This window comes from Rhodamnia argentea, chromosome 10 (assembly GCF_020921035.1).
Source record: "Rhodamnia argentea isolate NSW1041297 chromosome 10, ASM2092103v1, whole genome shotgun sequence".
NCBI lineage: Eukaryota > Viridiplantae > Streptophyta > Magnoliopsida > Myrtales > Myrtaceae > Rhodamnia > Rhodamnia argentea.
The window spans coordinates 3593785-3612117 of NC_063159.1; the positions used below are offsets into that span (position 1 = coordinate 3593785).

Genomic DNA, 18333 nt, shown 5'->3' on the forward strand with positions numbered 1-18333 from the left:
TATTTTTATTTTTTTAATTTCTTTTCATTGTCCCTTAAGTCCCATACTTTTCATCCTGTAGAATCTGACTCATTTTCTCATTCAGCGAAAGGTACGAAAGATTGATTTTTCGATCAAAAGTACTATGTGAATGAAATCTTCAGTTTTTTCCTCTTTCTCTATCTCTATCCCATAGTTACAACCTTTGAATCAATAGAGAACATTTTCTTATGTATATGTGTGAATCGATATTATTGCATTCTAATTCTTTCCCGATACCTCCTAAGGAAAATCCTGAATTGGATTCCAAATTCACGAGTTAGTGTGAGCTTATCCATGCAATTATGCACTCTTCCAATAGTAATCCATTTTTTTTTAAAGATCTTAACTTTTGTACTTTGGTGTGTCTCCAAGATCCTTTCGATGACCTATGTTGTGTTGAATGGATATCTATATGATAAAGCTAAAACCGATGCCTATAAAAAAAAGCTAAAGATCAAATCCTAACTGGGCAGTAAATCTATTGCACCTTATAACTCCTTTACTGAACACATATTGTTGCTCCATAACACTCTTAGCTCTGATACCTTGTCAAGATCCAAACCCAAGATCCGACAATGAACCTCGAGAGTAGGTCTAGTCTTCCACTCATGTTTCGATAGAGGTGTTTCCCGAACAATATTTTTTGGCTCTAGTAGAAGAGCGGAGATGGGCAAACAGTGCTAGCGACTCTTTTTGGGGCGTCACCATGAGAATCGCAGCGCACCCGCTACGAGTTATTCGGATGGAGCCATAGCTACCTTGCATCGCCAGTGACTCAAAGGCGTACAGCTAGCGAGCCCCATCATCGCAATCATGAAACATCTTCAATGTCACACCTAGGCAAACGCAGCACGGGCGGTTTCAATGGCTCGCTCGCTATCATGACCCCATGAAAGATAGATGACCCACTTGCCACTTGATCGAACATGGTGGTGGATTCGAAGCGAACGTATACACGCGCACAAGCACCAAATTTCATCATCCTCAATCGCATGGTGGAGAATCTATGCTGTAGCCGAGGGGCGTAAATCATGGTACGAACGTGTCAACTGTAGGATTAAAAAGACAAATGGGTGGCGCGTCGATCCTGGGCAGGCCCACCAGATTTGTCCTCCGAGTTGAACGAAGTGTTGCATGCCAGATTCCTGTGCTGCTTTGCCATAGCTAAGGAGAGAGAGAAAATCATTAGGGAGCCTTAGGACGGCCCCGCCACCACCGCAGGCACGCATCGCGATTCGCCGGAAGGACAGAAGTCTCCATGGTCGGACCCACGTTCCCCGAAAGGCGCACCCTTTGTCTCTGACGCTGCTGATTTTTCGTCCTGTTGGCTTCTTTTCTTGGCGCTGCTGCTGAACGGTGTGCTTGATGCTAAGGTGAGAGTCAAAAAGGGAGAGAGCCAAGCTCCATCTTCTTTGCCACTAATGTCTCCTTTTCCTTCCCAGAAATGATTTTAATATTCTTAATGGGGTTGGTCGTCTGCGATTGCCCTCATTTTTGGGTAATGTAAGTTGCTGTGAATTCCTTTCTTTGCTTATAATCTACGTCGCTTCTAGCTTCTAGCTTGGTCTACCGCTCTCTGTTTTCTCTCTCTGTCTTTTCTCTTTCACCGGGTTAATTACCACTGTGATTATCTTAAGTTCATCTTCATCGGGATTGGAGGGGGCCTTGCATTCTCTGGGTTTTGTTCATGCTCGTACGTTCTCTCGACTCCGAGTGAGCAAAGCTTTTTGCTTTTTTTGGTGGTGGTGTTGTTCAGAGTTAAGCTTCTTGGTGACACCATTTTCTCTGTTTCCTTTGATAGAGATGGTCTGTTTTCTTGGCTTAATGCTACATGTATAGCTTCTGCATTTACTCTTATTAGATAGAAAGCAAAGCAAAGCACAGCACAGCCCTTCTTGTTTCGGCGTCGTGTAATTTTCCCCACCTGAGTGGCCAAGAATTTGTTCGTTGGTGTTTTTGGTAAGGACTTTGGATCTGTTTGTGTCGTCCTCAGTGTCTAGAATGACTTTAGATCGGAGCCATGGGGGGAGGGAGGTGAACAGTATATACCTGCAGAAGTTAGGAGGGAAAGTATTGTATAATCATCGGCATTACCTCGTTTCGTTTGTCGGTGTTTCCACGACCGAAAGTTGAAGTCTTGAGGTTAAAAAATTGCAGCAGAACTCAGAAGAAATGCATTACTCTGGTGGAACTCTCTGTGCTCCATTCCACTGACAGTGACCTTCTAGTTGTCCATGTCCGGTGAAGATGGTTTTGCTCGAGCTGTCCTAACCAAATGAATGATTTCTATGCACTTTGCATAAGCTGATAATAGTGTTGCCTGCTACCATTTTGCTATGTGACATTTAGGAAACTGCCGGTGAACACAGAACCTTGATTCTGCTTTTTGTTCTATGTTTTCTTTACGCACGAACACCTTAACTGGTAATCTGGAATCTGCTTTTGTACCGAAACTCCCTTCCTCCTCCTTATCGGAGTTTGTGAGTTTTCATGTCAAAAGTGACAATGCCTGGGGTCATTCCAGTTCATGTTGCAGTGGCAATTGATAAAGACCTTCATTATATATGTATGACCATCTCGTTTTTTCATCCAAATTTTCAGCTGAAATGCTAATATTATTTTGTTTTCAATCCTTAGCATGTTGTTGAGGTGATTCAGACTACTTATAACAATGATGCTGGAGAACAACTGAAGCCATGGCGTCTGATATTCCATCGAAGCATGAAGCCTTCCCTCGGAACAGGGATAGGAGATCCAATTCACCGGTCAGAAAGAGTCTAAAGCCACACCAGAACTCCAAGAAAGTGAATGAGAGCGAAAGGAAACCACCACGGTCCAATAGGATCGGACATCCAGATAAATCGAGGGTACAAAGTTGTCAGGGTCAACCAACCTTAAAGCATGTGAATGACCGCGTTGTCCAGCTGAAATCCACTACTGATCAAAAGAGACAGTGCGGTAGCGGGGAAATGGTTAAAGATGATGAGCTTGTCAGGCATATGACCAATTTGCCTGATTATCTCCAGCGTGTCGAAACCAGAAGAAACCTCCAGGGGAAAGCTCTGAACTTCGGAGTCCTGGACTGGAGCCGTCTAGAGAATTTCACTCGCAACTGTAACACCGGAACTCGTACTCATCGAAGCGAGCAGAGGGGATCCCTTGGTCCTTGCCCTAGTTATTGTGAGATGGACGGGATTTCTCGTTGTGTCAAGCCAATTGCTAGCAAAGTCATGCGCTGCCAAGATGTTGGAAGTGCTTCTAAGAGTATTTTGGAGGGCCATGAAAAGATAAATAGGGCTTACAGATCTTCAAGAAAAGAGTGTTCGGACGGTGCGGTCCGTAAGGACAACAGAAACTCATTGCATCAGAGAACTGTATCAGAGTTAGGCGGTTCATCGGACTTGCAGAACTCTATGTTTACTGTAAGTCCTAGAAAGAGCAACAGGACAGTTTCCCATGGCGAAAGGAATACCAGAGTTGGGAAAGTGGCTAAATCAGGCACCAGAGGAAACAATAGAGAACAGAAATGCATGTCAGTGGCTGGAACTTCATCATCTAAGCTGAGTATCAATGCCAGATCAATCAGTTTAAAGGAGATGATTACTGCCGAGAACGACGAAAATGAGAAGAAAGTTGAAAAGTCGTTAACTAGAGAAACCTCCAATAAACAATCTTCGCGGAATAAAGCAACCATAGCTCTACTTTCTACCAGTAAACATCCACATACAAGTTCAATGGATGCATCCCATAAAAGTGACACCAGGAAATTGTTTGATCGGAGTTTGACAGACGCAACTCGGAATTATTTCTCGGATGCGTTATTTGCCGAGGAGCTCTGCTCAAGAGAATTATGCTCAGAACTACCCCACTCATGTCCAATGTCGTTGAAAGTTGATGCTCAGAGAGAGACTACAAGGAGAGGTTCAGAGTTAAGAAACCCAAATGATAGTGACGATACTAGAAATTCAAGCAAAGGGGAGGCTATTGGAAGTCTGAATCAAGAAGCTGTTAACTCAGCAGGCAAGAAAAGCAGGCATCCATCACCCAACCACCGGTTCAGCTTAAGTTTCGGTAGGATAAGCAGAAGTTTCAGTTTCAGAGAAAGTGCTTCTGCTCCTCTCTGTAGTTCAGCGTCTGTGACTGATAGATCTGGTCCGATGGCTTCAGAGGATTTTCCTTGCAGTGGAAATCTCACTAAAGAGCAGCCCGACGTTGCTAGCAAAGGGTGGTCCGGCATAAGAAGATTACTAGACCCACTTCTAAAGTCCAAGTCAGCACTTTCATACCGTCGTTCTGACAGCATTCAGCAATCAGAACAGAGCTCAACTTCCCTGAGCTTGAGCCATGAATGTTCCACTGAATCACTTCAAATTGGTAACCATGATGCATCAGCACTTCAAGCTCTTCTCCAAGTTTCTAGTGTTGACGGACTCCCTTTATTCAAATTTGTGGTTGGCAAGAACAGCCACATTGTTGCTGCTGCCACCAGAGATGCGACATTATCAGGAAAGAGCAACTCTGCGAGGAATTACACAATCTATTCTGTGGATGAAACGACAAAGAAGAGTAACAGCTGGATTGGACACGGAAGTAAGATGAGAAGCAGCGGCTTTGTGTACAATGTAGTCGGGCAGTTAACGTTTCGTGATGCTTGTTCAGACAACTGCAATGAGCAGACTGTCGAGAGGGAATATGTTTTATCGGGACTCGGATTGAGTCGAGCTGACAAGGAATCACTGGATCCACCAATGAACAGGGAACTTGCCGCCATCATCTTCAAGATTCCTGTGGACACGCCTAGCAATTGCAAAGCACAGGCTACTAGTCATAAACATTTAAGAGACGATTTGCGAGGGGAAAATTGCTTTTCCAAACTTCCGAATGACAATAACAATCATCTAATGGTCATACTTCCAGGGGGTGATCATAGTGTTCCGAGCAATGGAGAACCTTCGTCTTTGATCTATAGATGGAGAACTGGCGGGTCATGCGATTGTGGAGGTTGGGATGTCGGTTGCAAATTGCACATTCTTTCTCCCCAGAAGGACTTCTGTGAAACATTAAGGACACCAAGTGTCTGCTCGATGTCGGATAACCTTGAACTTTTTGCTCAGGTGTGTATGCAATTGTATACTTCATCTTTGCTGGGGTAAGTGCACGGTGCACTTTATGCTTCTGGTTTGACCTGTTATTTTCTTGTTTACAGGGAGAAGCTCAACAAGAGAATGCCATTTTCAGCTTGAAACTATATACAACGGGGATCTACCTGGTCGAATTCAATCCTACAATCTCGTCATTACAAGCATTTGCCATTTGCTTAGCCGTAATAAGCTGCCAGACGTCTTCTGAGCCCTCTGATTGGCGTCAACTCTCCAAATCTAGGACTTTGCAGGGACATTCAGTCAGCGGAAATGATGTGAATCTGCCGAACACGACACTGCATTTTGAAGTTCCCCCAATATATCCTCCATATCCCCCATTCTCACCACTCGATAGAGCTTAATTCCGGGCAGGGGTGCTTTGGTTTTTCATCCAGATGGTTAAAATCCTCGACTCCCAAGAGGGTCAGCGGCAAAGTCCTGAGAAGGGTATTTCTCGTGGTAGGACTTGGACATCACAACATATTACGAGCCCTCCGAAGGGGGTTAGTTCGCCGGCAGATGACTCAGGTTGTTACTGGTCTTGTATTGACTGCGCAGTAACAGAACAAAGAAAACAATGTTTGCATCATGAAAAAACCTGAAAAGTTCTGTCCAACTTGTTTCCCTGGGGCAAAACCAGGTGAAGTTAACAGTATGCAAACTTATTTTCCTTGCACTGAAATCTCGGCATCTTATTAACCCTCAACCCTGAAGATGTGGATGAAACAATACAATAGTAAAACTATGGTCACTACTTCGTGGTTGCATTCAATTCGAGGTGGGATGCAACCATGAAAGTCCATGGCCTGATCTGATGCTTTTTGCCTTCTGCCATCTTTCAAATTTGCTTTCTGTGAGGAGTTGTAGGGCCGAAGTTCATCGCTCTCGGACCGTTCGAAGGTTTCATCCTTCCTCGTTTGGCATATTTAACCACTAGGTGACTAGATTGAATTAGAATCATGCTGAACTTTTGTTTCGTCTGAGCCGGATACACTCCCGATAGCAATCGATACGACGGGTTCATGTCCAAATTTCACTGTCGAGCACAGCTTTGTGGCCGAAAAATTGGCTAAGTGATTGATGTTGCACAGTCTATTCCCATATGCTAGAGGAATTGACTTTAGATATTGATGCACCAAAAGTATTCTTGCTTTTGGAGGGCTAAATAGCTTCATGACACGGTTCTAATTTTGGGCTTTTCAGTCTAGGATTCGCCTCCGGTTGATTCTTGCAGAAAACTAGTAGCTTGCTTCCTCATCCACACCCGCAAGGCGGTTCTGTGCTACCCGAACCGAATCAAAATATTTTGGGTATGCATCCATTGTGAACCGAACCGCATCTGACCCAGAACCGAAAAACATTTCAATTTGGCTTTTTGATTTTTTTGTTTCCTTTTTTTTTTTTTTTTTTGCTCAAACTTTCTAGCCCTACACAAGCTAAAATGTTCTGCTGAGTTTTGGCCGAGCTGTTGAAGAGAGGAGGCTCTAGATTCAGAGCCGCGAGCATGGTGGCAGAGCAGAGGTGCCCGATCGACGACGAGGTTGACGCCGGCTCTTACCACCTGTAGAAATTCAGCGATGGTAGATTTGTCTTGTCATATATTTAATCCTGCCCAAATATGCAATTAGGGTCGGTAAAGGTATTGTACCCAAACTGAACCGAACTATCAAGGTACCCGTTTTTCCGGGAAAAACATGAACGATTTATAAACTTTAGCTTAATGTATAATATGGTCCTGAAACTTTGAGGGTCTTTGAGAATTTTTTTTTTTTTTTTGTTCAATATGGTCCTTGGATTTTAAGTACATGTGCAATTTAGTCCTTAAACTATATAAAAATGTTAAATATTGTGTATGAACTTGAATTAATGAAAGGACAATATTGAATATTTTCATATAATTGGTGAACTAAGTTGAACATGTAACAAAAGTCTAATGACTACGTTAAAAGTCAAGGACCGCATTACACATTAGGCAAAAGTTCAGAGACTATATTGAATATATGAAAAGTTGAGCGACCATGTCGCATGTTAAGCCAAAATTCATGAACCATTTGTATTGTTAAGTTTTGCTTACTACCCAAACCAGAATAAAACTGTACTGAAAATAATCGAAATTTTCAATTCGATTTGGTTTGATTCGGATATTGTTGACATCCCCTCTCTACAGGCCAGTGGTTGCCCCACGGCAAATGTTTCTCATATATGAATCCAGAGATAAAAACAGGTCCTCGCTTCCCAAATCTGATGATCAACACTTTTTCCTGTAGACCACGAGAAAGTGACATGGTTGTTTACTGTAGGGGAAAGCAAGTAGGACCGACCATACTGCAATTGGCCCGAATCGAACCAGTGGTCTCGTTTTCGGTCCTTAAAATTAGAATTGGTGGTAGGGCGCTCCGGTTCCCGACTCTTGGCTATAGGACCGAACCAGACTAATCGATTTTTATTTTTAATTTTTTAAAAGTAACCCTAATATCTCCTTCTTTCTTTCCTAGCCGCCTCTCTCACACTCTGAGTCTAATGCCTCGCCCTCTTTCCCTCTCTCACGTCTCACGCCTCTTTCGCTCACGCATCATCATCTTCAGGTTGATCTCAAAGAACGGAGAATTGGAGGATTTTGTTTTGTTCTTACTTTGTTCTTTCTCTTTATTCAATTGTAGCTTCTATGATTTCTCAGCTCGCATTGCGATTTCATCGTTCACAGATCACCACATCACGAGACTAAATGAAACGAGATTGTATGAAAATTTGGTTTATTGCATCATTTAGTGTTCTTTTTCCATGATTATTGGACATTATGGGCTTTCCAAAGCTTTTTTAGAGGGCCTTGGGCCCATCCCTGCACTCAGAGCACACAAAGATGAATCAAGAGGTTATAGAGCCCAACATGCCATTTCCGGAAAGAGCCAACTCACTTTAGAAGTTGCGAAATCAAATTACAAGCAAAAGATTGGACTAAGATCGAAAGGTATCGGCATTATTCGATTCTCCATATTGGCAACCACCTCGAAGATTTACCAACGTTTATTGTATAAGCACCCGACCCGCTAAAAGGTTCTAATTATTATACGGAATTAGCAAACTTTAATTTAAGTCGATTGCCGACGTTTGTTCGATTCGTGGAGTGAAATTATGAATCTTTGCAAACTTGGCATTGCTGGACGATTTGTCTGGCGAAGAAAAGATCTTGGAGACATCATGCTCCCCGTCCTTTTCCACAGGAAACTAAAAAGGGAAAAATAAACATAGGAATAAACTTAATATCGAACGAACAAGAAAGGGGACCATGATGAACGTGAATCTCACTATTACAAGGAGAGATATGTTCGTGGGAACAGGAACGAGAGAAGCACGGTTTTAATTGACCGATTGATGCTGAGAACGTCCACATTCACGTCTTTGATTCACGACATAGCATGTGAACAAGTCTTGCTTTTTGTTTTTTTCCTTTTCTTTTGTTTTCCTCCTTAATAGTGTCTGTCGGCTGGAGCAACTTATGTGCTTCTTTTGTCTGCACTTCACACGAATTATCGTCCCACTACGTTCATTTAATACAAGGAGCAAAGACAATTCAGTATCTCATAGGTTCGATTTTCTTTTCCTAAAGACCCTACAAATGTTTGATCTTGCATCACATGCATGCACGCACTCTTCGCTCTTCTTACATGGACATCCAAAACACGATGGCCATAATGTTGCTTCGCTATCGTTCTTCTTAGAAATGACTTAGATTATGGATATAACGAGAGAGACCCCGCAACAAGAACTCTTTAGTTTTATGTGGTTCAGAGGTGCGTTTGGTTCGGCTTTACCATAGCCTTATGGGACCTCAAAGTGCCTTGGGCAAAATGCAAATGACGTTTTACAAATATTTTAGAGAGTTTTAGGGAGATACAATTGCATCTCCAAAGACCTATGGCCCGTTTGAAGGTACTTTGAGCTTTGAGCATTTTCGGAATGTAAATATTTTTTTTCTTTCCAATTTTATCCTCCCTAAACTTTCATAATTCTAGAAATGTCGCTACATAAAGCGATGTCGCCAATGAGAATATAGTCCGCCAGTGAGAGGCTAGTGAGTATCCAACGAGACTAAATGTGGCTGCCGGCGAGCCAAATCTGGTGCCGGCAGCCTCAAGTAATCATTGCCTGGGTCGTACGGTCTTGGTAGGAAGCATTGACACTCTTCGGGGACCTCCGTATCGGGTCATGTCGTTTTCGACACTTCAACACTCTTCGATATGCTATCAACGCGTGGCCAGCACTTCATACGCACCGTAACACGAGAGTATTGCATCCCGATATGCTATTTCGACACGCATGGATTCAATTTTAAACATTTTCAATAAATTAGAAAATGAACCCAGCCAGAAAAAATAAAATCTAATTGTGAATCCTAACAAAAGAAGAAGAAAAAGAAAAAGAAATTCACCGCTGATATTTTTATATATACATGATTATTTATGCATATATGAAAATATGCATTTAATATATAACGTGTCCCAATGTATCAGAATTCTTTATTTTTTTTAGAATGACATGTCAGCATGTTATGTCATGTTGCATGTCGGTGTTGGTGCTACTTAGCGGCCCAAGCGACAATCGCCTAAGGTTGGGGGACCTCATGCGGGGTTGTCGGCATTAGATTTGGCTCGCTTCCCAGGTGTGCACCGGGCCATGGCGTCCTCGCCTATTTCGAGTTTTTTTTTTTTTCATAAGAAAAAAAGCAAAATAATTTTCAAAATGTGATTTTTTTTAAACAACTTTTAAGCCAAAGTTGTTTCCCAATATTATTTAAAATTATAGTTTATCAAATGCCACTTGCATTTCGGAAAAATTCTTTTAATCCGTAGGATTTTACATATTTCCAAAGACTTTCTCCAAAAGCCACACCATACCTATTTATAGATGTGTTCTCCTTCTAGATTAATCCGTATGTTGGTTATACGTATTTATCTTATCTTAAATATGTGTGTTCGGGACATGTGACACCGAAATAAATGGATCAAAAGTCCCACATGATTGTCGGGCGAACCCTTGAAAGGTGTACTATGTTGGAATGTCGTGTCATTGATTGTTGGACATCCGGAGGGGGGGAAGAACACGAGTGCAGACATCATTCAATGATGTATTCCGTAGCGGAATCAATGGCAAACACATTACATCTATGACATGTTTGGTACCGAGCAAGTGTGCAAAGGTCATTTATTGAGTTAGGGCCATTTTTTGGGTCAGAAATATCTTTATGGCAAACACATTACATCTATGCCCTATTCATTTATTTGAGCCACCACCGACGGTGGCGGCGCCGTAATGCAGTAGATGGTGGTGGCAGGATAGCGTTTGTATGGCCGATGGTGGCGACGAGGCATGCAAGCATTGTTCTCAATAATAATTTCCACCCTTTGGAGACAAAATTATGAGTCATGTAAACCAAATCTTGGACTGAGTCGAACAGGACCTTCCGTTGCTTCTTGCCCCTTCTTCTTCTTCTGGTTTAATTTGCTGGCATAGGGCTGTTTAGATAAAAGAGAAGACCCTCGGAGATGGACAAAGACAGAGAGATGGGTGATTGAAACCGGAAAGAGAAAGCCCCCCTTTTTTTTTTAAATTTTCAGTTTACTTTTCTTCTATTTAATTTATTTTTTTAGTTAATTTTTAAGTTTAAGTCCAAATGTACTTTCAGCGAGTCACGTCAGCTTAAATATTAACAAAAAAAAGACCACTTAGGATTTCTGATAAGTAGATCGAAGTTGACACTTAAGTGATCGTTTTTGAAAAAATTTAGCACTTAAGTGATCGTTTTGAAACTTTTGACACTAAAAAGAACATCGTACATAATTTATAGCACTCGTAGTGTACTTCTCCTGCATGAATACAAAAGGCGTTGGTTTCACACCCAACGTAATTTCTACAAAGGAATCTCTCAACAATTCAACCATTTTACTACTCAACTCAAGAGCTACAAACTTTGAGTCGAAAGTAGATCTCGCAGCAATAATTTGTTTGGTTGATTTCCAATGTATCGTTCCTCCACAAGGAGTGAATACGTGACCACTAAATTCATAAGTTTCATCTGAATCTAAGAACTAGTTAGCGTCGTCTCCACTTAGAAGACTGTCCATACTAAGGAGCCGACTTGATCCTTCTAATAAAAAAGACATTGAAGAATTCTTGGCTCATGTATACGTAGATGTGAACATTTGAAAGTTTGACAATAAAGCAACCTAGTAAATTTGCTACTAATTTTGGCATTTTGATATTGGCAATTAGTAGATTTTCTCTCCATCGCACCATTTGTTTATATTACCTTTCTCTTTTCTATTTCAACATTTAATTTAGAACACTTCTACCAAGAAAATTTTGTACTCGATGCAAGAACAATACGACGTGCTTAAGACATTCGTTCTACAACAATTTAAGATAACATTTATATTCCAATCTCAATGTGGATAAAAATTAACTGGGCTCATGTTCTACTTAAGGCCCATTTAGATAAAAATGAGTTCTAAATTATTATTTATCTTGGGGATATAGTTTGCCGATGTGGGGTTGAAAAGTGGAAACCTATATGATAAGGCAACAACACCTTGCAAAAGCATGGCCAAAAAACCCTAGTTCAATTATACATCGGTGGATTCTCATGACGTAAAAATCTTAGAGGGACTACTTGTCTTTGTGGTGCCCAGAACCGATCACAAGAGCTTGTAGCATCAAACATTTGCCAGATGAAATAGCCCAAAATGGAGAAGCTTTTGGATGCAGTGCGGCAGCCAAGAGGATGGGATCCATTGGATCTTGTGGATCTTAACATGAGATTTCTACGATCTAAACCGTTACGGTGACGGTGCACAAATGATCCGAACGTAACTAATAGTTTTCTCCCAAAAGAGGTGTGCGTGGGCAGATTGTATATGTGGGGAATCGACAAAATAGCTTTTATTCCCAAGTTAGGTCTCCAATGTTTCATTTATTTCCCTACTTAGAACGCCTTTAGAAAAGTAAGAATGGTACAGATTCTGTCCCTAGGACATGAACACGGGCAAGGTTATCTTTTTCCCAAGAAACAAAAGGCGTGGACATGTGTACCCCTCTCTTTCGGTTCGTGACAGTTGACACGCACCGTGTTTAGCTACGTCCAAAACAAATTAGACTTCATGATTTTATAGTTTGACTAAATTACTTCTCGTGCATGCACTATATTCTCTCTCTAAATCGTCAACATACAAAGTCCCGACAATTCCGCCAAAATTTATTGTCAGCATTGTCTCGTGCGAATCATCAAATTCGATGGACCACCCATTTAACCTTAGCGGCTCAAACGGATTGTTAGCCGGATTCATGCAAATTATTGTTCAAATGCTACTCTCATAACAATCATACTATAGCCACTTTGTTTCTATACCAGGGGACATTCAAATTTTTTGTACCGATTAATCCTCGTGAAAGTACGCAAACCATCTTATTCAGTCGTATTATGCAAAATCTCTTTTATAGGGTGGCGGTTGTGGCTCATCAGATTACTCTGAATGACTGTTTAAGATATGCTTTAAGTTTGAGTCGTTGAGACATGTGTGTGAGGGGTTTCAAGCGATGTTTGGTATCGTAGAGTTGATGTGGTGTGAGCAATTAATACATCTTACTTTGGCCATGACTTATTAACTTACACTTTTGAGTGAAAATTGATTTCACTCTATGTGTTAATGGGTCAAAACATGGGCTCTTTCTTGATGATCACGCTACTATGAAGGTAAGCGGCATGGAATCGGTGGTTGATTAGTGAGCCACAAATGTTAATTCCTGTGTTAATGAATATCTCAATAAAAGAAAATATATCGTGATCCACACAGTATCCGCGGAAGATTCCCATCACATTTGGTCTGCCGTGACGGAAGAGATGCCATGGGGAAAAGGTAGGGTTTGGTGGTGTAGCTATGCATCGCCGGTCGGCACCATGCCAAATCTACTATGCAACAAGGAAGAGTTCCAAGTTAAGATAGATGCAAGAGGGTATTTGGATTAAGTAGAAACATACCTAACACAGGACCAGCTCATGCGTGAAGGTGAGATTGTCGAAATATGCATCTAAGTGGTGCAAGGCAAATCTTCTATCGGAGAATCAATATGATGTCGGACAATTGATAAACCCTAACTAGCCCCAAATTTGCTAGCTTAGGTTTGTCTAGTGGAGACATATCTAATTGAATGTAGTAATGAGCTAAGACTTTGACTCTCTCTTGTTGGTCTCTCTATGATGTGCAGGTGTTCTACTTCTACTACAACTACCAAAATCAGTCCTATGTAAATCGAATGTTTAACTACTTAACTAACTCCTTGGGTCAAATGAAGGTAGTTTTTCTCTGAAGCACTAGTCGAATATGAATAGAAATTATTTATTGTAACACAAGAACATCATAACTTTTGAATTGACAAATCCTGACTAATACACGCAAAACGCCATGTCCAAGTGCGTAGAATAAGACTCTACTCATGGAGTAAGAGGCATGGTCGTGATGTTATTTTGATCGGGAAACGCCGTGACTTGAATCAAGGAGCTAACCACTCAGCCGCGGGATGTACATAAAGAACATGAATTCTCAAGCAATCTTTCATTGAGTTCGGCATTGATTGATGAGTTGTGCCATAACTATATTATGTTATGTATTGATTTAAGATCTTGTTAACAAGTGTCCGTCAAACATGCACAACGAAGGATCATCTTATTTTTCATCACGAGAACGATCATCTTATTTTTCATCACGAGAACAATTATTGCATTCGACATTGCAGTTTAATGATAAAAGAATGCCTCAAGTGTCAATATTTATATACGACGCTCATTTTGGGATCAATAATTCTTTTTGGATTACTCAACTGCTAATTTTTTTGAAAAACGATGATTTGAGTGCCAACTTCGATGAGCGTCACTAGAAATCTTACATGACTCGCCGGAGATCCCAGTCAATAAAAAAAAAATTTCAAAAATTAATAAATTATTCCACGTAATATTTAAAAAAACAAAAATAAGCTAAAAAAAAAAAAAGTTGCAGGGCGAGGGCTTTGCCGGAAACCTTACATGGCTCGCCGGAGATCCCAATTAGTAATAAAAAAAAAATCCAAAAATTAATAAATAATTCCACGTAATAAGCTAAAAACTAAAAAATAAGCTAAAAATTCAAAAAAAAAAAAAAACAGAAGTTGCAGTGGCGAGGGCTTGCACAGCCCTCACCACTATGCGAAGAAATTCTATTTTTTTAAAAAAAATTTTTAGCTTAATTTGTATGCCACATGGACTTATTTAAAAAAATATTGACACGTGGACTGCCTTTTTTAAAAGAAAAATCCATGTAAAATTAAAAATTAATTAAAAAAATGCCACGCGGACTGTTTATCCAGAATTTTCGTCATTGGCACTTAAGTGATCGTGTTTTCTCCAATTGGATACTTAAGTGATTAAAAAAATAATAATAATGGCACCAAGGCGAGCGTCATCTACAAAAATTGATATTTGAGGCGTCCTTCTGCCGCAGATTAATTTGTTTGTCATATCTATCCATGGCCGCTATATTATTGGCTCGAGAACTAAATGCCAAAGAAGAATTGTCTGCTAGGTTTGTTTTTCCTCCATGGAATGCAGAGCCAATTAGCTGTAATACAGCTAATTGCTGCCCTCATCTTCAGGGAGAACAACATATAATCGTTGTACTGCCCCGCTTCATAACAAAAGGGAGGTCCCCCAGCCAGATTGTGAAGTAGGGCAGGCTTTTATTCTATGAGTCAAAGAAAATTAAAAAAATAATAATTAAAAAATAATTAAAAAAAAAAAGGATCTTGTCTTCAATTAAAATTTCAACGTTCCCTGTTGCTACAATGATGCTAAGCTGGCATTCTTGCGCTAATAAATTTAGTCATTGATATATGGTGCACACTAGATCTTTCAAAATCACAGTATGCATGGGTGAGCAAGACAGATCGGTCAAACTAGGACACTGGTATGGTTCTCAGTTCCACAAAATTGGAATTGGTGATTTTCAGTCTAGTTTCTGATTTCCTAGGAGATCGGATCGGATTGATTTTTTTTTTTCTTAAACATAAACATGATAATCCATCGGTTATTTTTTTTTTTCCTCTTAAATGTAAACCTAATTTGAATTAATATATCAAAATTAAAGTTTGTATTGTTCACCGCTACTAATAATCCCACCAGTTTCATTAGACCGCCCAAGAACCGGACTGGACCGGGAGCCGAACACTCCTAATAGTGGCCTGAATTTCTTAAGGGGTGTACATGTGTTAAGAAGTTCAAATCAATAGTTTCAAGTAGGTGGATAAAGGGAGATTACATGAGTATCAAACCGGTTGAAACTCCGAAAAAAAGAGCGATGTGAGACATACTATCACCCATGTTCTCGAGTATAAACGGGATTGACAACAACGCGCGAGATTGAACCAATGCGAGACAGATCCCGCGGACTGCGAACCGGGAAAAATAGTGTTGGCGGAGATTGAGGTGGTGGTGGTGGTGGTAAAGTTGGTCAATAAAGATAGAAAGGTGTGTGGGGGATTTGATGATAAGGGGGTGAATATGATCATCATTCTGAGGCATGCCTAATGTCTTTGAGGGGTCTTGCCTTTTGCATGCTCCCCTTCCCCTTTTCCCCCCCTTGAGAAAAAGTAAGGGTTGGGCCCTTTGGGGGGTGAAAAGGTAGGGGGGGCCTCTTGACCCCAACAGCAATTATGACTCCGTTCTTGCCCATCTTTCTCTCATCATCTCCACCTCCTTGATTCCTTGGAGCAATGATGCTGCGTGCATTTTAGTGAAGGATAATGCTAAACATTGCTATAGAGGGAAAAAAACAAAGGTGTCCTTTGAAATTGGTTTGTTATTAGGGTTTTGTTGACGGGTGTTTCGATTCGGGGCACTTGTTATAACTTCATAGGGAAAGTTTGCGATTTTTTTTTTTTGTTGATCTAATGCCTTTCTTTGTGTGATCTGTGTAATCAATCCGCTGTAAAATCGACATAGCTTTTGTTAATAAGTATGCTTAACAGGTGTGGCAAAGGAACTGTAAGCAAGAGACCCATTATTAAGTGGGCTGATTACTTTCAAGGTATTCTAAACTATAGGGGTAAGTGCACCATAATACCTAATTTTTTTTTTTCATGAAAATACAATTGGGTCATAAAACTATCAAAAACTGTAATCAAGTGTATTAGCTATTTTCGTCAAAATTGGCTAACGAAAATGCTTACGTGGCTTTGTTTCATTACTTTCTTTAGACTTGCGACACCGATGTGGCACCCACCAATTGCTTTTTCTTTCATCCTCTTTTTCTTTTTTCTTTTACAATCTTCATCCTTCTTTTTTTTCAAAATTTTGTTTCCAATTTCTTCTGATGTGGTGCTTGGTAGGCACTATATTGTGTCACGTATCTTGAAAAAGTAATACAAAAAACCATATCAACATTTTCGCCATGTTCGTCAACCAAATTGAAAAGAGTTAACTGAAGGATTTGATTGGGCTAATTTGACACGTTTTAGAATTTGTTTCTACTTTTTAAAAGTTTTAGTACTTGATTTAATAGAATTTTTAGGACTTTCGATGCACTTGATCCTTAAAAAAAAGAAAAAAAGTAGGGAGTTGAAGATCATATCTACAAGGCTTCCATCTTGCATAAATTGAGAGCTTAGAAATTTAAAAAACCTAGGTTCACGCTATAAACGACAGGCCGTAGCATCTACTGTGCATAGGTTGTGTTGATGGGTAGTGATTCTCGTGAAGAGAAGTGACGTTTGCCGAAGAAGAAAGAAAATTTTGTGGTCCTTGGTCAATGTTCATGCAGAAATTGACTCTTCAGATAGGAGCAAAATGCTTAAACGGGAAGGGAGAAGAACAGACACTTTCACGCGGAGAGCGCCAACTGCATTTAGGAAGAAACACGTTTTTACCATTTGAAAGGCGGGCTCGAGATAAGAATTCGCCTAATCTTCGATAAAGATGCTGTAACTTTTTGTCCTCGGGAAATTACGGGTGCGTTGTAGCGAACCGGTAAGCTCATTCGGAGTGCTACATCGAGAGACCAAACAAAATAAAAGTAATTTGTTTTTCTTCGAAATCCATGTAAATAAAGATGCCGTAACTTTCCGTCCCACATAAATTACGGGCCCGTCATATCTAGAGATGGTAATCGGGGTCTGAGACCCATTTTTCAAATCATATTTCGTGGGTCGGGTCATAAATTGGTTGTCTAAAGTTTTAGAATAGGTGGAAATGGGTCTAAAAAATAAATGTCCGACTCAATGTGTTGGGAACATAGCCATTTCAAACCGATTTTCATATTAGAATACCCCCAATTTTCACCGCCAAAAAGGTTTTTTTTTTATTTGTGCCATGTAGAATTGAGAGAGAGAGAGAGAGAGATAGAGAGAGAGAGAGAGAGAGAGAGAGAGAGGGGTGATGCTTGGTGAAGAGGTGGCCATGAAAGGGTATGGATTAAGTTTGGGTCGGGTCGGGTTGAAAATAGATTGCTAAAGTTATATTAAATAAATATATATCATTATGGATCAAAGAGGTCAGTTTGGGTTCAACCAATTTTTGATCCCATTCGCCAGTTTAATAAGTCTAGTCATACCAAATCTGTAAGTTTGTTCGGATTGCTACATCGACACCAAAAAAATAAAAAGCGATTTTTTTCTTTTCTTTTCGCCTCAAATCCATTTCTGTCATTGCATTAATTTCGATCCTTTTTTTTCAACTTCTACCCGTGTGTGCGTGAGGAATTTAATGTAATTCCACATTTGTTCGTACTTATTTTCCACACTACCTCAACTTCATGTTAACAACTTAGCATGCTAAACGACTTTAGTATCTTTGGTCGTTTCTAGTGTCCCCAACCAAACCGGACCAAACAACATTAAATTTATCTTCGCATAGGAATAACGTTAAGAATTTCAAACAGAGCCGTTGTCGAACTTGATTAGGACATGTCTAAACACAGCAATTAAGTTGCTTAATCCGACATTAGTGCCGCTTTTCTTGAACCCAAGCGACGTCCAAGCAATGGCTAGGCGGTCCGATAATTAATTAAGCTGTTTTCGTTTTAAAATTTTGTTTTGACTTTGACAGAACAATGTGGAGCTCTCCCATTCATTACCAAAAGCCCCGCTCGGTTGC

At 40.3% G+C, this 18333-nt stretch overlaps 1 protein-coding gene across 5 annotated transcripts; it reads left to right on the plus strand.

Annotated features, from left to right (window-relative positions):
• Positions 1-1095: 1095 nt before the first annotated feature.
• LOC115742027 lies at positions 1096-5936 on the plus strand. Of its 5 annotated transcripts, none has more exons than XM_030676101.1 (3): positions 1096-1101; positions 2705-5135; positions 5228-5936. In XM_030676101.1, exons 2-3 carry the CDS (start codon positions 2718-2720, stop codon positions 5522-5524), a joined length of 2715 nt encoding a protein of 904 aa, XP_030531961.1. In that variant the 5' UTR covers positions 1096-1101; positions 2705-2717; the 3' UTR covers positions 5525-5936. The 5 variants fall into 5 exon arrangements, with proteins under 5 accessions (XP_030531961.1, XP_048127135.1, XP_048127134.1 ...); XM_048271178.1 differs by lacking the exon at positions 1096-1101 and having other exon boundaries at positions 1329-3498; positions 3529-5135; XM_048271177.1 differs by lacking the exon at positions 1096-1101 and having other exon boundaries at positions 1331-5135; positions 5228-5557; positions 5590-5936.
• The last annotated feature ends 12397 nt before the right edge of the window (positions 5937-18333 follow it).